The sequence below is a fragment of the Zeus faber genome, assembly GCF_960531495.2.
Source record: "Zeus faber genome assembly, chromosome: 15".
Classification (NCBI taxonomy): Eukaryota; Metazoa; Chordata; class Actinopteri; order Zeiformes; family Zeidae; genus Zeus; species Zeus faber.
In genome coordinates, this window is record NC_137194.1 from 3814321 (window position 1) to 3841638 (window position 27318).

At 47.7% G+C, this 27318-nt stretch overlaps 3 protein-coding genes across 3 annotated transcripts in view; 2 read left to right on the forward strand and 1 right to left on the reverse strand.

Moving 5' to 3' along the window:
• The window catches only part of LOC307241505 (synaptophysin-like), a gene marked incomplete at both ends in the record, with an annotated part of 13167 nt that extends 850 nt beyond the window's left edge, over positions 1 to 12317 (forward strand). Inside the window, 6 exons of the mRNA XM_080015647.1 lie at positions 1426 to 1491; positions 6734 to 6858; positions 8624 to 8822; positions 9742 to 9933; positions 10177 to 10377; positions 12264 to 12317. Coding sequence (XP_079871773.1) covers positions 1426 to 1491; positions 6734 to 6858; positions 8624 to 8822; positions 9742 to 9933; positions 10177 to 10377; positions 12264 to 12317 — 837 coding nt within the window. The remainder of the gene's footprint in view (positions 1 to 1425; positions 1492 to 6733; positions 6859 to 8623; positions 8823 to 9741; positions 9934 to 10176; positions 10378 to 12263) is intronic.
• Positions 12318 to 14065: 1748 nt separating this feature from the next.
• On the forward strand, positions 14066 to 19307 carry pcsk1nl (proprotein convertase subtilisin/kexin type 1 inhibitor, like). The gene is made up of 5 exons (XM_080015779.1): positions 14066 to 14179; positions 15453 to 15675; positions 17079 to 17226; positions 17932 to 18039; positions 18856 to 19307. The coding sequence occupies exons 1-5, from the start codon at positions 14108 to 14110 to the stop codon at positions 19277 to 19279; spliced, it is 975 nt and encodes a 324-aa protein (XP_079871905.1). The 5' UTR covers positions 14066 to 14107; the 3' UTR covers positions 19280 to 19307.
• Positions 19308 to 20932: 1625 nt separating this feature from the next.
• On the reverse strand, positions 20933 to 25909 carry lhfpl4b (LHFPL tetraspan subfamily member 4b; the record flags this gene model as incomplete). Its single annotated transcript, XM_080014507.1, has 7 exons — positions 20933 to 21235; positions 21510 to 21605; positions 22684 to 22784; positions 24706 to 24850; positions 25174 to 25253; positions 25355 to 25559; positions 25706 to 25909. 7 exons carry the CDS (start codon positions 25907 to 25909, stop codon positions 20933 to 20935), a joined length of 1134 nt encoding a protein of 377 aa, XP_079870633.1.
• Between the last annotated feature and the right edge of the window lie 1409 nt (positions 25910 to 27318).

Consider the following 27318-nt stretch of genomic DNA (forward strand, 5'->3'; position numbering starts at 1 on the left):
GGAGATGAGTATGGAGGGGTGAAGATGATGATGGAGGGATGATGATGAGGAAAGAGGGGTGAGGAAGGAGGGATGAGGATGATGATGGAGGTATGAGGATGGAGGGGTAAGGATGAGGATTGAGGGATGATGATGGAGGGATGAAGATGAGGGATGAGTAAGAAGGGATGGGGATGGAGGGATGAGGATTTGGATGAAGAGATGAGGATGGAGAGATGAGGATTTAGATGGAGGGTGAGGAGGAAGGTATGAGGATGAAGAGATGAGGATGGAGGGATTAGGAGGAGGATAGAGGGATGAGGGTGGATGGGTGAGGATGAATGGATGAGGATGGAGGGATTAGGGGGAGGATAGAGGGATGAGGGTGGATGGATGAGGATGAAGGGATGACGATAATGGTGGAGGGATGAGGATGAGGATGGAGGATTTGTATGAAAGGATGAGGATGGAGGGATGAGGAAGAAGGGATAAGGATGATGGAATGATGAGAATGGAGGAATGAAGATGAGGATGGAGGGATGAGAAGGAGGATGGAACGATAAGGAGGAGGATGGAGGGATGAGGGAGAAGGGGTGACGATGGGGATGAAGGGATGATGATGGAGATGGAGGGATGAGGATTAGGATGGAGGGATGAGGATGGAGGGATGACAAAATAGGTTTCAAAATGGCCGCTGTGCTCCTCCAGAATGGATCTAAACTCATTATAGTCTTGTTCCAGTTTGTCTCTGTAAACTGCTGCTGCAGCTGTCTGCTGGTCTGCCTGTCTGTCTGTCTGTCTGTCTGTCTGTCTGTATGTCTGTCTCTCCATCTGTCTGTCTGTCTGTCTGTCTGTCTGTCTGTCTGTCTGTCTGTCTGCCGGTCTGCTGGTCTGCCTGTCTGTTGTTTATACTGTATATACAGTTTATTTATTCTACAGTTAATTTCTATGAATGTAGCTCCTGTTGCTGCTACTGTTAACATCTCTCCTTCTCTCCTTCCCTCCTTCTCTCCTTCTCTGCTTCTCTCCTTCCCTCCTTCTCTCCTTCTCTGCTTCTCTCCTTCCCTCCTTCTCTCCTTCTCTGCTTCTCTCCTTCCCTCCTTCTCTCCTTCTCTCCTTCTCTCCTTCTCTGCTTCTCTCCTTCCCTCCTTCACTCCTTCTCTCCTTCCCTCCTTCTCTCCTTCCCTCCTTCTCTCCTTCTCTCCTTCTCTCCTTCCCTCCTTCTCTCTTTCTCTCCTTCCCTCCTTCTCTCCTTCTCTGCTTCTCTCCTTCCCTCCTTCACTCCTTCTCTCCTTCCCTCCTTCTCTCCTTCTCTCCTTCTCTCCTTCTCTCCTTCTCTCTTTCTCTCCTTCTCTCCTTCTCTCCTTCCCTCCTTCCCTCCTTCTCTCCTTCTCTCCTTCCCTCCTTCCCTCCTTCTCTCTCTCTCTCTCTCTCTCTCTCTCTCAGTTGGTCGCCCAGGGGCAGTTCAGAATTCTCAAAGTTCCTCTCGGCTTCATCAAGGCCTTACAATGGGTGAGTCAACGCAGATCCACTAGTTCTGTGACGATGATGTAGTTTACCTCCCTAGGTTATCACAACCCTGGTTCATTTAACCCTGGTTAGGTTAACTCTGGTTTGATTAAACCTGGTTACTTTAACCCTGGTTAGTTCAACCCTGGTTAGATTAACCCTGGTTAGTTTAACCCTGTTTATTTTAACCCCGGTAGGTTAACCCTGGTTAGGTTAACCCTGGTTAGGTTAACCCTGTTTATTTGAACCCTGGTTAGGTTAACCCTTGTTAGTTTAACCCTGGTTAGTTAGTACCTAACCTAACCTTGCCTTACCTTACCATACCTTACCTTACCTTGCCTTAGCTTACCCTACCTTACCTAACCTCCTTACCTTATCTTACCTTACCTTACCTTAACTTACCTTACCTTACCTTACCTTATCTTACCTTACCTTACCTTACCTTTCCTAACCTTACCTCCTTACCTTACCTTACCTTACCTACCCTTACCTAACCTAACCTTACCTTACCTTACAGTACCTTACCTAACCTAACCTAACCTTACCTCCTTACCTAACCTTACTTAACCCTACCTAACCTTACCTCCTTACCTAACCTTACTTAACCCTACCTAACCTTACCTCCTTACCTAACCTTACTTAACCCTACCTAACCTTACCTCCTTACCTAACCTTACTTAACCCTACCTAACCTTACCTCCTTACCTAACCTAACCTTACCTTACCTTGCCTAGGTTATCACAACCCTGGTTACTTTAACCCTGGTTAGTTCAACCCTGGTTAGGTTAAGCCTGGTTAGTTTAACCCTGGTTAGTTTAACCCTGGTTAGCTCAACCCTGGTTGTTATCCCTGTTTATTTTAACCCAGGTTAGGTTAACCCTGGTTAGTTTAACCCTGTTTATTTGAACCTCGTAGGTTAACCCTGGTTAGGTTAACCCTTGTTAGTTTAACCTTGGTTAGTTAGTACCTAACCTAACCTAACCATACCTTACCTTACCTCACCTAACCTTACCTGACCTTACATAACCATACCTCCTTACCTTACCTTGCCTTAGTTTACCTTAGCTTACCTTAGCTTACCTTAGCTTACCTTACAGTACCTTACCTTACCTAACCTTACCTCCTTACCTAACCTTACTTAACCCTACCTAACCTTACCTACTTACCTAACCTAACCTTACCTTACCTAACCTTACCTAACTTCACCTCCTTATCTAACCTAACCTTACCTTACCTTACCTTACCTTGCCTCCTAACCTAACCATACCTTACCTAACCCTACCTTACTTAACCTTACCTTAACTTACCTTACCTAATCTTACCTTACCTTACCTTACCTTACCTTACCTTACCTTACCTTACCTTACCTTACCTTACCTTACCTTACCTTACCTTACCTTACCTAACCTTACCTTTCCTTACCTAACTTTACCTCCTTACCTCTTTACCTCCTTACCTAACATAACCTTAACTTACCTTACATTACCTTACCCTACCTTACCTTACCTAACCTTACCTCCTTACCTTATCTTACCTTACCTTACCTTACCTTTCCTAAGCTTACCTCCTTATCTTATCTTACCTTACCTAACCTTACCTTACCTTACCTTACCTCACCTAACCCTACCTTACCTTACATAACCTTGCCTCCTTACCTAACCTTGCCTCCTAACCTAACCTTACCTTACCTTACCGAACCTGAACTCCTTAGCTTACCTTACCTTACCTGACCTAACCTTCCCTTCTTACCTAACCTAACCTTACCTTACCTAACCTTACCTTAACTTACATTACCTAACCTTACCTCCTTACCTTACCTTCTCTTACCATACCTTACCATACCATACCTTACCTTACCTTACCTTACCTTACCTAACCTTACCTAATCTTTCCTTACGTTACCATATCTTGTTTCTTAACCTTACCGTACCTTACCTAACCATACCCCCTTACCTTGCCCTACCTTACCTTACATTTGCTTACCTTACCTTAACTTACCTAAACATACCTTACCTTTCCTAACCTCACCTCCTTACCTTACCTTACCTTACCTTACCTTACCTTACCTTACCTAACTGTACCTACTTACCTAACCTTACCTTACCTAACCTTCCCTTACATAACCTTACCTCCTTACCTTACCTTACCTTACCTTACCTTACCTTACTTTCCCTTATCTTACCTTACCTCACCTTACCTTACCGTCCCTAACCTCACCTTACCTTACCTTACCTTACCTTGCCTTACCTTACCTTACCTTACCTTACCTTACATAACCTTGCCTCCTTACCTAACCTTACCTTACCTTACCTTATCTTACCTTACCTTACCTTACCTTACCTTACCTTACCTTACCTTACCTTACCTTACCTTATCTTACCTTACCTTACCTTACTTTATCTTACCTTACCTAACAGTACCTCCTTACCTAACCTTACCTTACCTAACCTAACCTTACCTAACTTTAACTTACCTTACATTACCTACCCAACATGGTTCAGTGGTTTGATCTGTTGCCTCACAGCAAGAAAGTGCTGGTCCTTCAAATCCCAGCCGTTCCAGGTCCTTTCTGCGTGGAATCTGCATGGCATCCCCGTGTTTGTTTGGGTTTCCTTCCACCATCAAAGACATGTATGTTAGGGGTTAATACTCCTGTCGGTGCCTCTGAGCAAGGCACTGGCTAAAGAACTAGAGTTGGTCCCTTCTGCTCCTAGGTATAGGATGGAACAAATGCAGAGGGCACATTTCGTTTCGATGAATGCAAGTGCTGAGAAATGACAATAAAGAAATCTTAATTTCTAATTCTCATCTTATCGTTTCTGAAGAGATCTCGATATGAAGGTACCATGGGCCAGAGCGGCCATCTTTCAAAATGTTCGTTCCTACAGGAGCCGAATCTCAGGTTCGAACCAGTCACAGTTTGTTTGTTTCTGTTTGGTTTTAGATCTTCTCAGGTAGAGATCTGCCCTGAGTGTGTCCATCTATGCAGCGCCACCTAGAGGTGGATGTCCTCACTGCCTCTCAGGGTTCAGAAGTTTTCTCTCCTGGTCATGTGACGCAGTTTTTATTACACTCTATACTGACATCCCATAATACCATCGTGCAGTCGCAGTACCAGAACGCTGCTGAAGCGTCTCTAATGTAGAACAGATGGTGAAGCGCAGGCTGAGCTGCCTCCGCCAAGCAGGAGGCGCTTCGCACTCTACGGCAGTGTATTTGAGGCTGGAAGTTGAGGTGTTTTGTGCTTCCTGCCCTGAGCAGCAAAATGGACGGATGTGCAGCCTGTGCTTGTTGGACTTTCCACTTCCACTGACCTTAAAGTGGTAATCGCTGACATTATTTGGTTGTTCTTTTGTTGGAAAAACTTTGAAGAAAATGTTCACTGTAATCTACTCAATTCTGACCCAAACCGGACTTCACAACAAACTTCAACTGCAAAAAAAAGCTGCACCATTTCTGCCTTTGAAGAGGTGGATCAAGGTCGCGAAGCTCAGTCTGTCCCATGATTGGCCCGGTTGCTATGGGAACACAGGTGGGGGGCTCAACAACCTTCTCTCGGAACCACCTCCTCCGATTATGTCAGCGGTGACTGTGAAAACGGGACTCGAACCTGTGACTGCAGCATTACAGCAACTGGAGCGTCTCCAGGAGGATTGTCTTTTCTTTATTTATGTTTTTAACATAAGTGGGGGTGGAGAGAGGGAGCGACAGGCAGCAAATGACCGCAGGCTGGATTGGAATCCCAGGTCGCTGCAGGCGTTTTGCTGCATGGTACTCGTGCCACCAGGTCGCTGCAGGAGGATTATCTTTGATCATCAGAAAAAAAATGAGCAAAGCCCCAGTTGGATTTGAACCCAGAACTTTCCTGTGGTGCTTGCCAGGGAGCCACCGAGCCCAGTGCACAAACCTTGTTGTGTCCAAGTTTATCCCAAAAAGGTACGTCCCATACCTTCCATCGTCTACTCAAAGGGACCAGAACTGAATCACAAGTCAGGATTTGAACCAGCAACAGCAGCCTCTGTACCACCCAGTGGTACACAGTGGTACTGCACCCAGTGGTACACAGTGGTACTGTGGTACACGGTGGTATTGTGGTACAATGCGTACCAGTGGTACACAGTGGTACTGCGCCCAGTGGTACACAGTGTACCACAGTACTGCACCAAGTGGTATACAGTGGTACTGTGCCCAGTGGTACTGTGCCCAGTGGTACACAGTGGTACTGTGGTACACTGTGTACCAGTAGTACACAGTTGTAGTGCACCCAGTGGTACACATTGGTACTACACAGAGTGGTACACAGTGGTACTGCGCCCAGTGGTACACTGTGTACCACTGTTACACAGTGGACCACTGTTACATAATGGTACTGCCCCAAGTGGTACACAGTGATACTGTGCCCAGTGGTACTGTGGTACACTGGTGTACCTGTGGTACACAGTGGTTCTGCACCCAGTGGTACACAGTGGTGCTGCACAGAATGGTACACAGTGGTACTACACAGAGTGGTACACAATGGTACTACACAGAGGGGTACACAGCAGTACTGCACCGAGTGATACACAGTGGTAGCTCTGTCGCCTCACAGCAAGAGGGTTCCCAGTTCGAACCCGGGTTGGGGCCCTCTGTGTGGAGTTTGCATGTTCTCCCTGTGCCTGCCTGGGTTTTCTCCGGGTACTCCGGGTACTCCGGGTACTCCGGGTACTCCGGGTACTCCGGTTTCCTCCCACATTCAAAAGACATGCAGGTCAGGTTCATCGGTGACTCTAAAAAATTGTCTCTGTATGTGGGCCCTGTGATAGACCTGTCCAGGCTGCACCCCGCCCCTCGCCCAACGACAGCTGGGATTGGCTCCAGCCCCCCCGCGACCCCATGAGGATAAGCGGTGTAGATAATGGATGGATGGATGGATGGATGGATGGATGGATGGATGGATGGATGGACAACACAGAGTGGTACACAGTGGTACTGTGGTACACTGGTGTACCTGTGGTACACAGTGGTACTGCACCCAGTGATACACAGTGGTACTACACAGAGTGGTACACAGTGGTACTGTACCCAGTGGTCATACAGTGGTAATGATTACAAAGTAGTAATATGGTCAATATCATTGGAAATACAACTCATATTATACAGTATATTATTAACGGTCTCTCATGGTAATGATACAGTACTATTATGGTTAAAATATAATACTTACATGGTACTAATACACTTTCTTTCTCTCTGTCTCTCTCTCCAGTTCTTTGCCATCTTTGCATTCTCCACCTGTGGAAGTTATTCTGGGATGTTCAAAATGGCCGTCGAGTGTAAAAACCACACAGAAAGTGATCTGAGCATCGAGGTGGAGTTTGAATATCCATTCAGGTTATTATTATTATTACCTTTATTATTATTATTATATTATTATTTAATTATTATTATTATTATTATTATTATTATTATTATTATTATTATTATTATTATCAACATTGTAATCATCGTTAGGGGTCCAGCCTGCAATATTAGTGATTTTAAACAGCAGAACACACAGACATGCTTGAGGTGTCGTTCGATCCGGGACGTTCAGACGTCCTGTCATTCGAGTTTGATCAATACCGATCTACATTTGGAGCAGAAATGATTGAAAAACTGTTGTAATTTCACCGGAAGTAGAGTAACGTTGAGACGATTTGACGAGTTTGAGGGGCGGGGCGCTTTGTGACATCATCATCGTCCCCAGTTCTATAAGTCCAAGCTTCGTCTCTCGGAACTCATCCCCCTCCAGCAACTTGCGCCCTGTGGACTGCCAGACAACCCGCGCAGACAGACAGCTTGAGCCGTCACTGCGTTCAAAGGAAACTCGGAAAACTGTAACTCGCGCTGCGTTTCACAAAACCCTGAAGACTAAAATGGTTCAAAGGCGACGTTTTCACACCACAGGACGTTCTCAGAACCTTTGGAGGAACCGTCCCTTTCTTTTGTGTCCGCACTGTGTCATCCAGGAACGATCGTGATTGTTAAAACACCGTTCTTCGGGGATATTTAAACCAACAATCAACACCAGAAGAGCAACATGCAGTGACGTAAGTGCAATACTATGTGTTTACGGAACCTCGGACATGGTTCAGGTGTTGTTAGAACTCTTAGATATTTCGTAGTTGAAGTTTCATCCATATTAATCTACATTTGGAGCAGGAATTAGCGCAAAACCAAAACAAATAAACTGGAAGCTGAAGTATTTTGGTGTACCTTGATTAGTTTGTGGAGCGGGCGCTTTGTGACGTCATGAACAGATGTTATATAAGGCCAGTCTCCGTCTCTGGACGCTCATTTGCATTCGTGGGGTTGCGCCGTGTAGTAGTGGTTGCTCCGCAAGACGAGCAACCAGGAGACGACAGACCGGGGGGGGAGCCGATGCTGCGTTCCAGTAAACTCGGAAAATCGTGCTGCGTTTCAGAGAACCCAGAAATTTTGAATAAGTACCGAACGACTAAACTGGACCCCGTCTATTGCTGCTATATTATTATTATCATCTATCCATCTATCTATCTTTCTATCTTAATATTAATGTGTGTACAGTAAGTATCAGTATATGGCAGCAGGTAGGTTACAGTACATATCAGTATTTAGCAGAAGGTAGATTAAAGTATCAGTATTATGCAGCAGGTAGGTTAAAATACATATCAGTATTAAGCAGAAGGTAGATTACAGGATCAGTATGTGACAGCAGGTAGGTTACAGTGTCAGTATTTGGCAGCAGTTAGGGTTACAGTAAGTATCAGTATTTAGCAGGTTAGATGACAGTATCAGTATTTGGCAGCAGGTAGATTACAGTACATATCAGTATTTAGCATAAAGTAGATTACAGTATCAGTATGTGACAGCAGGTAGGTTACAGTACATATCAGTATTTATCGGAAGGTAGATTACGGTATCAGTATTTGGCAGCAGGTAGGTTACAGTGTCAGTGTTTGGCAGCAGTTAGGGTTACAGTAAGTATCAGTATTCAGCAGAATCTACCAGTATTTAGCAGAAGGGAGATTAGAGTACCAGTGTTTAGCAGAGTGTACTTTACAGTATCAGTATTTGGTAGCAGGTATGTTTCAGTAGCACAGTAGTAGAACAGCAGTATTTGTGGTACTCGTTCTAGGCTCCACCAGGTGTACTTCGACGCCCCCACCTGTAAGGGGGACACTCCTGAGCGCCTCTTCCTCGTGGGCGACTACTCGTCCTCAGCCGAGTTCTTCGTCACCGTCGGCGTTCTCTCCTTCCTGTACTCGGCGGCGGCGCTCGCCGTCTACCTGTTCGCCTACGACAAGTACAAGGAGAACAACAAGGGCCCGCTGGTGGTACGTAACCACGACAACCACTGCACTAACCATAGTATCCAAAGTGACCACCACAGCAACCACAGTAACCGTGGTGACCGCCACCATTACCAAAGTAACCATGGTAACCATAGTAAATTACATTCAACTCATTGCACAGAGTACAAGTACTGAGGCAACGAAATGCATTGCTCTGCATTCTACATCCTAGTATCTGACGTATCTAGGAGCAGTGGGCGCCATATGGCAGCGCCCGGGGAGCGGCTAGAGGGTTAAGTGCCTTGCTCAACGACACATCAGCACGCTACCAGGGGGAGCTTGGGGATCGAACCGGCAACTAGACGACCTGTTCTACCTCCTGAACCACTGCCCCATAGTATCCATGGTTACCACCACAGTAACCATGGTAACCACAGTAACCATAGTAACCATGGTAACCGCAGTAATATACTGTGTGATTCACAAGGAATTTGTCTTCTGTACAAGATGTAGACTCCACACTGAAAGGCCTCAGTCGGATTCAAACCGACAACCCTGCTGCTGTGAGGCCACGTGTCCTGGCAGTGGGTGGAGGTGGAGGTGCAGTTCCATGGAGGGCTGTAGGAGGCAACCGGGGGTTAGTTCTGTAGAAGGCAGAAGAGGTCTGTAGTCAGTTGCTGCACAGCCATACAGATAAGATGTTCAGACAGACAGGTGCGATTTAGACAGATACCTAGACACCGAGGTCTATTACAGTATTATAGGAAAAGTACTAGTATTACTGAGTTCTGATACAGTACTTTTACTGCACCAATCTGTAAATCTGTCCTCTGTTCATTTAGAATTTAGGTGTAGGCAGAAATCATGTGTGTGTACTAGGTGTAATGTGTAATATCTACTGTGCGTTCTACTCTGCGTACTCTCTATGTACTCTGTGTACTGCGCCTACTCCCTGTACTAGGACCTGGGCGTGACGGCCCTGTTCTCCTTCCTGTGGCTCGTCTCCTCCGCTGCCTGGGCTAAAGGTCTCTCGGACGTGAAGACGGCCACGGACCCGGACCAGGTGATCACCCTGATCAACGCCTGCAACGCAGAGGAGAACCGGTGCCGCGAGGTCCACGACCCGGTGCTGTCCGGGCTCAACACCTCCGTGGTACGAAGCACCCGCCCTGCGAGTGTGTGGAAGGAATGTGTTGCTGTGTGGAAGACGTGACATGAGCAGGTCAAGCTGATCCACTGCAGCAGCATCTGATCAGAACCAGGATCCAAACCTTTCAGTCGGAGAGGGAAACTCTGAAAGAACCACGGAAGATAATTCTCCTCCCTTCCTCCTTCTCCTCCTCCTCCTCCTCCTTCTCCTCCTCCTCCTCCTCCTCCTTCTTCTCCTCCTCCTCAGGCCTTTGGCTTCATTAACCTCGTCCTGTGGGGAGGGAACCTGTGGTTTGTGTTTAAGGAGACGGGGCTGGTCGCCCCCTTCATGAGAGCTCCGCCCCCTCAGGAGAAGCCGGCTGCAGGGGAAGCGTACGGGCAGCAGGGGGCGTACGAGCAGGACCCCTACGCCGGCCAGCAGGGGGGCTACCAGCCCGACTACAACCAGGTACAGGAAGTCCAAATATGGAATTCAAGGGCGGAGCCACTATCGCTACTCTACCTCTACTCTACTCAACCTATATCTCTACACTATCTCTACTCTACCTCCACCACTACTCTATTCTACCAATACTCTACCTCTGTTCTAGCTCCACTCTACTCTACCTCTGCTATACTCTACCACTACTCTATTCTACCACTACTCTACCTCTATTCTACCTCCACTCGACTCTTCCTCTACTCTGTTCTACCACTACTCTACCACCACTCTACCTCTACTCTGTCTCTACTCTGTCTCTACTCTCTTCTATCACTACTCTACCAATACTCTACTTCTATCTATAGCTGTTGTGCTGCAGTGGAGCTGTCCAGTGCTGAAACAGTGAGACTGTCTACTCTACCACTACACTATCTCTACTCTACCAAACCACTACACTATCCCTACTCTACCTCTACCTCTACCTCTACTCTACCACTACATAGTGTAGGGGCGTCCTCCCAGTGGCGAAACAGTGAAACTGTCATGATCTGGAATCAATGATGGAGCTGTGATGTCACTTCTTGTTGTGTGGAGTGGACCTAGTGACATCACTGCCATTACTCTACCTTTACTCTACAACTACTCTACCTCTACTATACTCTACCACTGCTCTACCACTACTCTACCTCTACTCTACCACTACTGAACCTCTACTCTTTTCCACCCCTACTCTACCTCGACTCAACTCTACCACTACTCTGCATCTACTCTACCTCTACTGTCCTTCTACTCCACTTCTATTTATAGCTGTTTTGCTGCAGTGGAGCCGTCCAGCACAGAAACAGTGAAACTGTCTACTCTACCTTTACTCTACTCTACCACTACACTCTCTCTACTCTAGCTCTACCTCTACTCTACTCTTCCACTACTCTACTCTTTCTTTTCACTCACTACTCTACTCTACCACTACTCTACCATTACTCAACCTCTACTCTTTTCCACCCCTACTCTACCTCTACACTACTTGACCTCTATCTACCTCTACTTTACATCTACTCTACCTCTACTGTACTCTACCACTCCTCTACTCTACCACTACTCTACTCTACTCTACTCTATTCTACCACTATGCTTCCTCAACCTATATTCTACACTTATTCGAGCACTACTCTACCTCTACTCTCTCCTACTACTACTCTACCTCTACTCTCTCCTACTACTACTCTACCTCTACTTTACCTCTGCTCTACTTCTATCTATAGCTGTGGTTCTGCAGGGGAGCTGTCCAGTACTGAAACAGTGAAAACTGTCTACTCTACCTTTACTCTACTCTACCACTACACTATCTCTACTCTAGCTCTACCTCTACTCTACTCTTCCTCTACTCTACCACTTCACTACCTCTAATCTGCCCTACCACTACTCTACATTTACTCTACCACTACTCTACCTCTACTCTACCTCTACCACTACTCTACTCTTTCTTTTCACTCACTACTCTACTCTACCACTACTCTACCATTACTCAACCTCTACTCTTTTCCACCCCTACTCTACCTCTACACTACTTGACCTCTATCTACCTCTACTTTACATCTACTCTACCTCTACTGTACTCTACCACTCCTCTACTCTACCACTACTCTACTCTACTCTACTCTATTCTACCACTATGCTTCCTCTACTTCTATTCTACTCTTATTCGAGCACTACTCTACCTCTACTCTCTCCTACTACTACTCTAGCTCTACTTTACCTCTGCTCTACTTCTATCTATAGCTGTGGTGCTGCAGGGGAGCTGTCCAGTACTGAAACAGTGAAACTGTCATGATCTCAAATCAACGATGGAGCTGTGACGTCACTTCTTGTTGTGTTGAGCGGACCTAGTGACATCACTTCCTGTTGTGTTGCAGGACGCAGAGTACGGACAGCAGGGGGCGCCTACGTCCTTCTCCAACCAGATGTGAGCAGACAGGAAGCCGGTGAGCTCCACAGGAAGTAGAACTTCCTGTCACTTCCTGAATGCTCAAAATGGACGTTTTACAAGTTTTATGGAGATTTCTTACAAATAGTTGTTTGTTTGTTTTTCTTGACAGAGAAGCTGAGGGAGTGGGGGCCGCCTGCAACCTACCCACAATGCAACACGCCGGCCGTGGGGGGAGGGGGCGGGAGATTAGCTGTTAAGTATTGTGATTGATGTGAATATGAAAACAGAGTTTAATTATTAAATAACTGGAACAAGCACCAATCTATGAAATTCTATAAAAGATGAAAAATGAATTATGGATCATGCGGATGAACGTGAGAATGTTTGTCCATGTGACTCCGCCCCCGGCTGTCGTGTGACTCCTCCCACGTCCGTCCCCCCCCCCGTTCCAGCATGCGTTTCCATAGCAACTCAACTCTCCCCGGAGTCCTGGTGTAACAGTGTGACGCAGCGTGTTCATCCCCCCGGTGGCAGACCTGCGTCACTGCGGACCACGTCTGTTTAACCATGTGTTTGAATGCTGAGAGGGCGTGTGGTCACATGACTTCCTCTGACTTCCTGCTCCTAACTTCCTGCTACTGACTTCCTGCTTCTGACTTCCTGTTCCTGTTCTGGTTTTCCAGTGAAATGTTTAAGATCAATTTGAAAACATTGAAATGATATTTCTATTGGACTGGGTGGGGGGGTCCTCTAACCTGGAGCTCAAAGGAAGTGATGCGTCGACCAATCAGGAGATGGAATGACCCTTGTCAATCAAAATAAATGTTTTGAAGTGTGTGTGTGTGTGTGTGTGTGTGTATGTGTGTGCGTGTGCGTGCATGCGTGCGTGTGTGTGTGTGTGTGTGTGTGTGTGTGTGTGTGCGCCCGCCCTCATATCTCCTCCGGGGAGGTTCTAGTGTTTTGGTCGTGACGGTCTTGTGACTATGGCTCGTGATGTAACTTCCTCTATATGATACTCTACTCAGCATCAGTAACCATGGCGACCAGAGCAGTGTGTGATGATGGTTGTGAATATGATGAATTGTTGTATGAATTGTTGCTACGGATACCCCCCCGACCTCTGACCGCCCTGTAGTGTTTCTTTACCTCCTGAAAACAGTGGAATGTTTCAATAAAGATATTTATCATGGCCACCCAACTGACTCTGTTGACACATGGGTGGATGGATGGATGGATGGTGGGAGGGTGGATGATTGGGTGGATGAGAGCACTGGTGTAAACATGAACGCCACAAGCTGCAGTGCAACATCCTGCCAGCAGGTGGCACATAAGCACCGTCTAGGTCAACCACGTATTCCCTCCATCTTCAGCCTCCATCTCTCCCTCTGGTTTCCCTCCTTTCCTCCCTCCACCACCTCCACCCCCTCTCCTCCTCTCATCCCTCCACCCCCTCTTCTTGTCATCCGTCACGCCTGTCATACATCTCTGTAATTTCCCCCTCCCCCCCTCTCCCTGCCTCCCTCCCTGTCTCCCTCCCTCCCTGTCTCCCTCCCTCCCTCCCTCCCTCCCTGTCTCCCTCCCTCCCTCCCTCCCTGTCTCCCTCCCTCCCTCCCTCCCTCCCTCTCTCCCTGTCTCCCTCCCTCCCTCCCTCCCTCCCTCTCTCCCTGTCTCCCTCCCTCCCTCTCTCCCTGTCTCCCTCCCTCCCTGTCTCTCTCGCTGAGTCAGTCTGTTCTCTCCTGTCGCTTGTTAGAGAAGCACAGAACCGTCACAGCAGGACAGCCTCATTCTGTCAGACAGACAGACAGACAGACAGACAGACAGACAGACAGAATGCTGGGTCCTCTTTGCCTCCTGTGTCTCTCTGCAAGTTTCCTTCTTCACAATAAGAGCGTGACCGCCAAGGTAAGAGTGTGTTACTGTGTGTTTGTTACTGTGTGTGTGTGTGTGTGTGTGTGTGTGTTACTGTATGTGTGTGTTACTGTGTGTGTGTGTGTGTTACTGTGTTAGTGTTACTGTGTGTGTGTGTGTGTGTTACTGGGCGTGTGGGTGTATGTGTGTGTGTGTGTTACTGTGTGTTACTGTGTGTGTGTGTGTGCGTATGTGTGTGTTACTGTGTGTTACTGTGTGTCACTGTATGTCTGTGATACAGTATGTCACTGTGTGTGTGTGTGTGTGTGTGTTCGTGTGTGTGTGTGCTTTACTGTGTGTATGTGTGTTACTGTGTGTTACTGTGTGTTATTGTTTGTGCGTATGTGTGTGTTACTGTGTGTGCGCATATGTGTGTGTTACTGTGTGTTACTGTGTGTGCGTATGTGTGTGTTACTGTGTGTTACTGTGTGTATGCGTGTGTTACTGTGTGTTACTGTATGTGTGTGTGTTACAGTATGTCACTGTGTGTGTGTGTGTGTTACTGTGGGTTACTGTGTGTCGACGTGTATGTGTTACAGTGTGTGTGTATCTGTGTGTTACTGTGTGTTTGTTATTGTGTGTGTGTGTTAGTGTGTGTGTGTATGTTACTGTGTATGTTACTGTGTATGTTACTGTGTGTGTTAGTGTGTGTTAATCTCTGTGTGTGTTATTATGTGTGTGTTACTGTGTGTTTGTGTAACTGTGCGTTATTGTGTGTATGTGTTACTATGTGTTACTGTGTGTGTGTGTGTGTTACTGTGTGTGTTATTGTGTGTGTGTTATTGTGTGTGTAACTGTGTGTGTGTATTGTTGTGTGTGTGTTACTGTGCACGTCGTCACAGTGTAAATATGGTGACGAGATACTGTTGTGAAGCAGAATGACATCACTATCTGTCTCTCTGACCGTCTATCTCACTGACTATCCATCTATCTGACTGTCTGACTGACTATCTGTCTAACCTACTGTCTATCTAACTGTCCATCGCTCTATCTGACTGAATACTTGTCTATCTGACTGACTATCTGTGTATCTGACTGTCTATCTGCCTGTCAATCTGTCTATCCCTCCAGGCTGTTTTCTCTCTCTCTCTCTTTCCTCCAGTTGATATTTAATCAAATGTCCGTTAGGCAGCTGAAGGTTCTGTCTCATAGCAACGGTAACATAGCAACCGTTTCCAAGCAGTAATTTGACGCTTTAGTGTTTTATGATTCATCATTCAAACAACAATACTAAATCCCTCCCTCCCTCCCTCCCTCCCTCCATGAGTCGTTGCCGGGTGGGCGGGGCGTGGATGTGTCGGTGGGAGGTGCCAGGCGTCAGCGCAGGGAGCTGCATGACTTCCTGCCCAGCGAGGCGCAGATGATGTCATATCCAGTGGCAGGAGGGAGCAGCGAGCTGTACTACCAGCCAGAGTGGAGGCGGGGCTTAGACCAGGCTCTGCAGCGATTGGTGGAGAGCAACCAGCGGCAGGAGGAGCAACAGGAAGCTGGTAAACACTCGCTACATACTACTTAGTATATACTAACATACTACGTACTTTGTGCGTACTAAAATACTCCTCAATGCATACTAAAATACTACTTAATGCAGACTTACATACTCCTTAATGCATACTAACATACAACTTATTGCAAACTTACATACTAATTAATGCATACTAAAATACTACTTAGTACATACTAACATACTACTCAGTGCATACTAACATACTACTTAGTACATACTAACATACTACTTAATGCATACTAACATACTACTTAGTGCATACTTACATACTACTTAGTACATACTAACATTCTACCTAGTACATACTAACATACTACTTAGTACATACTAGCATACTACTTAGTACATACTAACATACTACTTAGTACATACTAACATACTACTAAGTACATCATTACATACTACTTAGTACATGCTAAACACTTTGGGCAACTTCACAACCAATGGCGTCAGAATGCTCCCCCAATCTGCACCTGGCATCGTCCCGTTCACTAAAGATGTTTAATGATCCATGATGGGCGGGGTCTCCATTGGAGAGTCATTATGTATTTTCTCCACCGCTCTACACAATCATCGGCCTTAAATAAATATAAAACTTTAAATAATTGTCGGACAGAAGTTATTTTGATCTTGAAGTGTTTCATGAAAATGTAAAATTGTAGGAAATCCTTGGCGGGGACTGTGTCGGTGCTTTTCCAAATCCTGACGAGATGATTGGAAAAGGCGTCTCCGGTTCACGGAGCTGTCCATAAACTTTTAGGTTCGATGCCATCTGTGGTTCAATGCCCGTTTGGGCTGCTTCATTGCTATTCCCTAGAACTTTTGGTGGTTGTTTTTTAATATCTTTTGAGTTTACTAGGAATAACTGGGTTCAGGGGCCCCGTTCAAGGCGTCGCTATAGGATTCCGTGATTATAATAATTATAATAATAATAATGTCTAAATAGTATTTACAGATCACTGGGAAGTCTGGGCGTGGCCCCCCTTACAACGCTCTTCAGTTACCACAAGGTTCCTGAAGACGCTCATGATTTCACTCTAGCTGCGTGTGGCTATTAGCACCGGTGTTTTTGCACCAAATGTGTGCATAATACCTCATTTAAATATATGCAAATAGCACCTTTGAACCAAGAACGTCGCCTAGCTCCTAAACTGCCTCCTAGCTCCCAGACCATCTCTGAGCTGCTCGGCTGTCTCCTGGTTCCTAGATGGTCTGCTAGCTGCTAGACAGTCTCCTAGCTCCTCAACTGTCTCCTAGCTCTTAGACTGTCCCCTAGCTCCTAGACGGTGTTCTAGCTCCTAGACTGTCTCCTCGCTACTCTAGCTAGCTCCCGGATATTTCAACCGTTTTTAATTTGATCGAATCCACCTTACTGACCAATCACAGCGTACCTGGTGGCGATGCTCCGCCTCCTGAGCGAGGCTGAGAGCGTGGGATTGGTCGGGCCGGGAGGCATGGAGGTGATGGAGGAGGAGGAGGAGGAGGAAGGCCCCGCCCTCCCAGACTACGATGAGACGGGACAGATGCTGAGCAGGTCAGACCCCCCCTGCTGAACCCCCCTCGACCACACCCCCACTGACCACACCTCTGACCACACCCCCTGACCACACCTCCTGACCACACCACTGACCACACCCTTGACCACACACCCTGACCACACCCCCTGACCACACCTCCTGACCACACCACTGACCACACCCCCTGACCACACCTCCTGGCCACACCACTGACCACACCACTGACCACACCCCCTGACCACACCTCCTGACCACACTACTGACCACACCCTTGACCACACCCCCGACCACACCCCCTGACCACACCTCCTGACCACACCACTGACTACACCTCCTGACCACACCACTGACCACACCCCCTGACCACACCTCCTGACCACACCACTGACCACACCCTTGACCACACCCCCTGACCACACCCCCTGACCACACCTCCTGACCACACCACTGACCACACCACTGACCACACCACTGACCACACCACTGACCACACCCCCTGACCACACCTCCTGACCACACCACTGACCACACCCCCTGACCACACCCCCTGACCACACCCCCTGACCACACCACTGACCACACCTCCTGACCACACCACTGACCACACCACTGACCACACCTCCTGACCACACCACTGACCACACCTCCTGACCACACCACTGACCACACCCCCTGACCAGTCTAACAGTACCCCCCCGACCCTTTGACCTCTGACCCGGCAGACCCCAGTTGGCTCAGCTGCTGCGGGACCGCGCCAGAAGCAGCCACCTCAGGCCGACCGTGGGGCGGAGCCAGAGGCTCTTCACAGGAAGTGACCCGGAAACGCTGAGGTCAGAGCACGTTGCTATGGTTACACAGGAAGTAACAGCTCTTAGCTGAGTTGAAGCAAAAACCAACAACTGGACAATCAACTACCAAGCTACAGACAGAGAGACAGACTGAGAGACAGACAGAGAGACAGACAGAGAGACAGACAGAGAGAGACAGACAGAGATACAGACAGAGAGACAGATAGAGAGACAGACAGAGATACAGACAGAGATACAGACAGAGAGACAGACAGAGAGAAACAGACAGAGAGAAACAGACAGAGATACAGATAGAGAGACAGACAGAGATACAGACAGAGACACAGACAGAGAGACAGACAGAGAGAGACAGACAGAGATACAGACAGAGAGACAGATAGAGAGACAGACAGAGATACAGACAGAGATACAGACAGAGACACAGACAGAGATACAGACAGAGAGAAAGACAGAGAGAAAGACAGAGAGACAGACAGAGAGATAGACAGAGAGAGACAGACAGAGAGACAGACAGAGAGACAAACAGAGATACAGACAGAGAGAGACAGACAGATACAGACAGACATTGAGACACACAGAGATATAGACAGAGAGAGACAGACAGAGAGAAAGACAGACAGGCACAGGCTCAGGCTCAGGCTCAGGGTTAGATTCAGATTTGAATGATTCTTAACTTTTGAAATATTTAGCATTTTACATTTGGTCATTTTTCACCTTTCTGTGCTGATGTTACATGTCTGTCTCTCTCTCTGTCTGTCTCTCTGTCTCTCTCTGTCTGTCTCTCTCTCTGTCTCTCTCCCTCCCTCCCTCTTCTCCCCCCCTCCTCTCTCTCCTCAGACTCCTGGTCTCTAACATCCTGACTAGCATAGGACCTAGCGACCCGCGTGCTAACCGCCGGGCGCGGCGTGACCTTGCGGCCCCCATCAGGTCGGCAGGAGCCAATCACAGGCGAGCTCGTCGTTCCCTTGACGACGCCCCGCCTCCGCCGCCGAGCAGTGACCCCCCCCTGCTGAGGGTGAAGAGGCTGGGGGGGGTGGAGCAGGAGGAGGGGGGGTGGAGGGGGGGAGAGGAGGGGGGCGGGGAGAGGCACCAGGAGGCTCCGCCCCCCTCCGTCGCCGCCCTGCAGAGGATGAAACGCATCGATGCCATGGCAACCACCTACGCAGCCGAGGGGAGCGATGGGAGCCGCAGGCAAAGGAGGAGCGCGACCTACGACCCCGCCCTGCTGGCCCACCAGCTCCTCCTCTACCTGCAGGAGTAGAGGAGGAGGAGAAGAAGCAGGAGTAGAAGGAGTAGAAGGGGAGGAGGAGGAGTAGAAGGAGAGGAGGAGAGGAGGAGTAGAAGGGGAGGAGGAGAGGAGGAGTAGAAGGAGAGGAGGAGAGGAGGAGTAGAAGGAGAGGAGGAGGAGGAGGTAGTAAAGGGGGGAGGGAGTGATGATAGAAGATAAATCCATGAAGCTCTTTCATCTTTAGACTGATCTAATGTTTTAATGTTAATTTGTTGATGAAGTTGCAGAAAAATTCTGTGAATTTTGAAATCTAATACTATCTGGACACAACTTGAGCAGAAGCTACGAACTCCGTTGACGTCTTGTTTAAACCGCTATGTCGCAAACATCTGGTGGTTTCAGTTTCATCCAAATGGATCCACGTACGGAGCAGAAATGATTGAAAAACCAAACAACTTTGACCCCAAATATTCAGCTGGTCCTGCTTGACTGACACTTCACTGTTCACAAACAAAATGAAGGAGATGAGATTTAAAGCGAGACGCTTTATGATGTCATCATATTATTTACTATAAATGATATTCACAGTAAGACGCTTTATGATGTCATCATATTAATTACTATAAAAGTACAGTGTCCAGTGTACGGTGTAGACTCGTCACTCTGTAGTGGTTAGAGATCACAAACTATACGTTTATGTGTATATTTATGTACTTTCTTACCTGGCAGATGTCTGTGGATCTGTTCCATTTATTTGATCGCTTTGGTTCCATTACTTTGGCGGATTCATGAAAAATATGATAAATATTAAAAATCTGGACCAGATTGAGTCAAATCCGTTCAGACGTACGACTGAGTGATGTGTTCAAGATCCAGCGAGGCATTGGAAAAATAGAAGCCATGATATTACTCACAGAAATACCATGAAATACCAACGTTTTTGGTATTTCATGGAAACGTAACTTATTGAAAATGTAATTCAAGAAAAAAGTCAACAAAAATATGACCTAAATTTCACTACTATCCTAAATCCACGTGAATACATAAACCTACATGGATACTTCATAATTGACGCACACGAGACCCAGCATCACCTCCCGTCACTGAGACTACACATGTACTTACATACAACAAAGTAAGTTACAACAATGACAAGATTTTGTTTAAAGTATAAAATATACAGTTGTTTTAAAGAAACGTCATGTATAAACAGTTTCCTACAGATAAGCGTAGCAGATTGAAATGAAAAAACAGAAAGTGTTACCTATTGACAAGTTCTTCCATAATAACTGTAACACGTACCTAAAATGGATAAAATGGACCCAGTGTATTTCTGCCTGTAGCTATAATTTTTTATAATTTTTATCATCTTTATAATTGTTATTTGTATTGTTTTTAATTGTTTTGGTTCCAATCGTGTGACGAATGAGAATAAACTTCATCAAATGATAAAATGACAAAATTATCAAATCCAAAGTGTTCCTTTAAAAAACATGGGTGGGGTCTCCTTTCTCTTGTTTACTTCCTCTGAACAAGTGTCTGCCTGTGTTCATCTTTCAGCCGCTATGACATCACACTTCCTGTCACTCCAAAATAAAAGAGCTACCAACACAACTCTGTCCCAAAGTCTCTTTCACACTCTGATGCAGAAACACAGGAAATTATCCAAACTAGTCCATCCAACCATCATCCAACCATCACTCCCTTGGACCATCTCTGCATCCTTGGGTGCACCCAGAGTGCAGCTGGGATCCCAGCGTGCAGACAGGATCCCAGGGTGCAGACGGATCCCAGGATGCTGACTGGTCCCAGAGTGCAAATGGGTCCCAGCGTGTAGACGGATCCCAGGATGCTGACTGGTCCCAGAGTGCAAATGGGTCTCAGGGTGCAGACGGGTCCCAGGTTGCAGATGGGTCTCAGGATGCTGACTGGTCCCAGAGTGCAGACGGGTCCTAGGTTGCAGATGGGTCTCAGGGTGCAGATGGGTTCCTAGGGTGCAGACAAGTCTCAGGGTGCAGACAGTTCCCAGGGTGCAAATGGGTCCCAAGGTGCAGACAGGGTTCCCAAGGTGCAGACGGGTTCTCAGGGTGCAGATGGGTCCCAGGGTGCAGACAGGGTCCCAGGGTGCAGAGGGATCTCATTATGCAGACAGGATCCCAGGGTGCAGACGGGGTCCCAGGGTGCAGACAGGGTCCCAGGGTGCAGAGGGATCTCATTATGCAGACAGGATCCCAGGGTGCAGACAGGATCCCAGGGTGCAGACAGGTCCCAGCGTGCAGACGGATCCCAGGATGCTGACTGGTCCCAGAGTGCAGACGGGTCCTAGGTTGCAGATGGGTCTCAGGGTGCAGATGGGTTCCTAGGGTGCAGACAGGTCTCAGGGTGCAGACAGGATCGCAGGGTGCAGATGGGTCTCAGGGTGCAGACTGGTCCCAGGATGCTGACCTGTCCCAGAGTGCAGATGGGGTCCCGGGGTACACACGGGTCTCAGGGTACAGATGGGGTCCCGGGGTGCAGATGGGGTCACAGTGCCGCTGCCTTTCTGATATTTATACTGTAACACTCAGGTCAGAGGTCACCTGGTCTCCAGGTCCCATGTTGCAGAAGATTAAGAAACACACTTCAGGCTGTTTGGTTCCTTCAGTTTTATTGTGAAACAATCTGATCCTCACAGAGAAAAACAAGTGGAAAAGGACCATTCCACCTCCACCATCCATCAACTGTAAACTTCACTTGGTTTATTAATATAATGTCTGATGAATATTTATTGTCTGGGAAATATGACACAGAAGTTGTTATTATTAATCTCAAACTTTCCAGGAGCAGAACATGGTCAAACTCCATGAGATGTTCACGAGAACGTGCACAGGACGACACGCATGCAGAACAAAGACACATCAATAAAAATCTGATAATAATCTGGACGTGACATGGAGGACAGCAGGAAATGAAGGAGAACAGGACACAGAGAACAGCAGGACATGGAGGACAGCAGGACATGGAGGACAGCAGGAAATGGAGGACATGGAGGACAGCAGGAAATGGAGGACATGGAGGACGGAAGGACAGCAGGACATGGAGGACAGCAGGAAATGGAGGACATGGAGGACGGAAGGACAGCAGGACATGGAGGACAGCAGGAAATGGAGGACATGGAGGACAGTAGGACAGCAGGACATGGAGGACATGGAGGACAGTAGGACAGTAGGACAGCAGGACATGGAGGACAGAAGGACATGGAGGACAGCAGGACATGATTGATTATGTAGTGAATGATCTATTTTCTTGTGTAGAACCTTGACTCTGTCTCTGAAGGGGCATTTCCTGATTCCAACATGGCCGCCACCTCTTGGTTGCCATCTTAGAATGTAGAACAAAATGGCTGTAGTGTCTGTGATGTCGCACTCTGGTTTCTGAAGCCTCCAGTTTAGCTTTACCTTCAACGCCGCTACATTTTGGGCAGTGGGGGCGGAGTCTTGTTGTTCTGGGGGTAGGGCCAGTGAAACCACCGGTCGAGGAAGGAAGAGACACGCCCACCCTGTTGGAACGCTAACAAGAATCCTGTCAATCACGAAAGCCCTGCTCCCACCATGGTCACCATAGTAACTAGAGATTGAATTTAGACCCAATATCAGCAAAAAGCATCATGAAGAAGTCAAGAGTTCCTCCTCTCCTGCATCCTTTCCTTCATCCCAACATGCTCTCTGTTATCAAGGCTCTTTCCTGACAGATGCTGCAGGACGCTGTTGCCAAGGTAACAGTATCTAGAGAGATGGGGTGATGATGAGACAACCATCCCTCCCACTGGATGGAGGGTTGTTGGATGGATGGAGGGATGAATGGATGAGTGGATGGGTGGTTGGATCAATGGATGGATGGATGGATGGATGGGTGGATGGATGGGTGGATGGATTGATGGATGATGGATTGATGGAGGGATGGATGGATGGGTGGATGGAGGGATGGGTGGGTGGGTGGGTGGATGGATAGATGGATGGATGGATGGATGGATGGGTATATGGAGGGATGGGTGGGTGGGTGGATGGATGGATGGATGGATGGATGGATGATGGATGGAAATAAGCCACTCCTGCAAAGAAAGAAAAGAAGGATGAGAGAAGAATATAACCGAGAAAGCCAGACAGACAGACAGGCAGACAGACAGGCACACAGACGGGCGGGCGGACAGATAGACTGTCCAGCAGACAAACTGACAGACAGACAGACAGTGTGCGGGCGGGCGGGCGGGCAGACAGACAGACAGACAGGCAGATAGACAGACAGGCAGGCAGACAGACAGGCAGACAGGTAGGCACACAATACTCACCACATTATTCTAGGCTGACATCAGACCTGCAGTGACTGGAGGATGAAGATATTATAGAATAGTACAGAATAGAATGTATAGTCTGGTACAGGATACTGTAGGATGGTATAGTATAGTAAAAGGGTTTCACCAACTAGTCAATTAGTCGACTAGTTGACTACTATAAGCACTCGGCGCCGTTGGCAGTAGACGACTAGTCGTCGATCAGAATCACATTAAATTGTTGTATCAGTAAAATAATTCATTAAAACATGTGCAGCCGCTGGATTGGACAGTCTGTGATCTAAAGGCTGGAGCGAGCAGGTGACCTCAGGGTGGAGTAGCACCACCTAGAACTGTTACCTAGAACTAAAACCACCTAGAACTGTTACCTAGAACTAGAACCACTTAGAAATAGAGCCACATAGACCTATTGCCTAGAACTAGAACTACCTGAAACTGTTGCCGAGAACCAGGACCATTTAGAACTGTTACCTAGAACTAAATCTACTCAGAACTGTTACCTACATGTACATACTACCTACATTGTTACAGTATTACAGTAAAGTATAGTGTAATCTGGTTAGTATTATGTGGTGTAGTGTACTCAGGTGTAGTACAGTGTAGTCTAGTTAGTACTGTATGGTGTAGTCTACTCTAATGTAGCACAGTATAGTAGAGTGTAGTCTAGTTAGTATTGTGTGGTGTAGTACAGTATAGTAGAGTGTGATCAAGTTCATATTGTATGGTGTAGTGTACTCTAGTGTAGTACAGTATAGTACAGTGTAATCTAGTTAGTATTGTGTGGTGTAGTGTACTCTAGTGTAGTACAGTATAGTACAGTGTAATCGAGTTAGTATTGTGTGGTGTAGTGTACTCTAGTGTAGTACAGTTTAGTACAATGTAGTCTAGTTAGTATTGTGTGGTGTAGTCTACTCTAGTATAGTACAGTATAGTACAGTGTAATCGAGTAAGTATTGTGTGGTGTAGTGTACTATAGTGTAGCACAGTGTAGTCAGGTTAGTATTGTGTGGTGTAGTGTACTCTAGTGTCGTACAGTATAGTACAGTGTAGTCTACTTAGTATTGTGTGGTGTAGTGTACTGTTGTGTAGTGCAGTATAGTACCATACAGCATAGTAGTACTTGTCTCACCCTCCTTGTCCGGCGGCAGCAGGGCATCCTGTCTGTTGGCCAGTACGAAGGCCAGTGTGGACAGTATGGCGGCGTCCAGAACTCCCAGTACGGCCAGAACGTACGCCCAGTGGACCGAGCAGCTGCCTGGGTGGAAGCTGCTCACCTGGAGCAAGATCAATACACCCCATCAGATCAATACATCCCATCAGATCAATATCAATAGTATATCACTTCCTCTGTGTGTGACATCACTTCCTGTGTGTATGACATCGCTTCCTGTACGTGACATCCCTTCCTGTGTATATGACATTACTTCCTATGTGTGTGACATTACTTCCTGTGTGTGACATCACTTCCTGTGTGTGACATTACTTCCTGTGTGTATGACATTACTTCCTATGTTTGTGACATTACTTCCTGTGTGTATATCACTTCCTGTGTGTGTGACATCACTTCCTGTGTGTGACATCACGTCCTGTCCCTCACTCTGTCTCCGCACAACGCTCTCATCTCAGCACACTCCCACGAGTCTGGAAACATGATGCAGGCCAGAGCCAGACAGAACCCTGCAGACAGACAGATAGATAAGATAGACAAACAGGCAGACATTACAATTAGAAACGCACATCATTGTGGTTCTATTTTGCGTGGTTCTACAGGTTCTGACCGGCAGTGAGCTGCAGCCAGGCGCAGATCTTGTAGACGGTGGCGGTGTTGCAGAACCCGAAGAGGGTGAGACAGGCGACACTGGTCCAGATGGCGACGAGCGACGACAGAACCAGAACCGCAGACGACTGGAACGCCGGGATCGGAATCAGACCCAACAGGGAACCACGGCACTCTGGAACCAGCCAATCAGATTGCACACACACCTGCAGCCAATCACAGGATCAGCAACTAGACGGACACATGATCAATAGGTAGAGAGGTAGACAGACAAACAGACACACACACACACACACACACATACGGACACAGGCAGACACACAGACAGGCACACAGACAGACAGACAGGTACCTGGTACAGTCCCAGCGTCCCGGCCGGCCCCTGGGGTTGAGTCTGCGTGGTCCTGACCCAGGCGGGCTCCACCAGCAGGACCACCTGCAGCACGGCGAGGCACAGCGTGCACGACGCCCACAACACGGCCACCGCACGGGCACTGCGCACAAACTCTGTGTGGTACAACCTGCTCACCTCCACTGGGGGCGGAGTCACCGCCATGCCTGGGAGGGAGACAGGTGGAGAGACAGACAGGGAGACGAGAGATAGAGCATTAGAGCGGTCTAGGCAGACTACCAGTCCAATCAGATGGTCCTGAGGCTGCAGACGACCAGACCCCCCCCCCCCCCCCCCCCCCACACACACACACACACACACACACACACACACACACACACACACCATCTCTCCATTACTGGATTGAAAAGAGGAAAAGGAGAGATTCTGTCTCCGTTACCGTGAAAACGCTGCAGATCGTCAGGATGGAGGAGGTGGAGGAGGGGGGCAGAGAAACACTGCGACAGGAGGGGGGTGGGGGTGGAGAGAATATCTTTCCCTTATTTCAATTGTTTTCTTTCCAGAAACGAGTACAAATACATATTACTAATACTATGTGCTAGTACTAATGTATATGTATTACAGTACTACTCTTTATATTGTTGTTGTTGTGATGGTTGACAGGAAGTAGCGTCACCAACGGCAACAGAGGAGGGAGGGGTTGGCATGGAAACAAAATGGAGGGATGAACCAGGGACTGAGAGAGAAAGGAGGGAGGGAGGAGATGAGAGAGAGAGAGAGAGAGAGAGAGAGAGGGAGAGAGACAGAGAGAGAGAGGGAGAGAGGGAGAGGGAGAGAGAGAGGGAGAGAGAGAGAGAGAGGGAGAGAGAGAGAGGGAGAGGGAGAGAGAGAGAGGGAGAGAGACACAGAGAGAGAGAGAGAGAGAGGGAGAGAGGGAGAGGGAGAGAGAGAGGGAGAGAGAGAGAGAGGGAGAGAGAGAGAGAGAGAGGGAGAGAGAGAGAGAGGGAGGAGGTTCTGCCAAGACTGCAGCAGCAATGCACTGAGGTGGAACAACAGATTTATCATCATGAGAGAAAGAGGGTCGGATGGAGGGATGGAGGGGGAGGAGTGGGAGGAGGTGGTGAGAGGGATTATGTGATGGAGGGAGGGATGGATGGAGTGAGGGAGTTATTGAGGGGGGTGGAGGGATGGAGGGAGTGAGGGAGGGAGGTGGGGGGAGGGATGGAAGGGGGGTGGAGGGAAGGATGGAGAGGGCTGGAGGGATGGAGGGAGGAAGAGGGAGTGAGGGAGGGATGGAGAGGGTGGAGGGAAGGATGGAGAGGGGGGGAATAATGGAGGGAGGGATGGAGGGAGGCAGGTGGAGAGAGGGTGTGGAGAGAGCGGGAGGGAAGGGGAGGGGCCATGATACACAAGGTCAGGAAGTTGAAGCTTTGGTCAAATCCTCGGGTCATAGAACCGATCGAATTGAACCCTGATCAATGGGTGGATAATAATAATAATAATAATAATGATAATAATAAATAACAATGACAATAACATTAATAACAACAACAACAATGATAATAATGATAATAAAAAATAATAATGACAATGACAATAACAATAATTATAAT

Coding starts and splice junctions, on each gene's coding strand:
- pcsk1nl (XM_080015779.1), top strand. CDS start 14,108: ATGCTGGGTCCTCTTTGCCTCCTGTGTCTCTCTGCAAGTTTCCTTCTT. Junction 17,227..17,931: donor ACGGGACAGATGCTGAGCAG/GTCAGACCCCCC, acceptor CTGACCCGGCAG/ACCCCAGTTGGCTCAGCTGC. Junction 18,040..18,855: donor AGTGACCCGGAAACGCTGAG/GTCAGAGCACGT, acceptor CTCTCTCCTCAG/ACTCCTGGTCTCTAACATCC.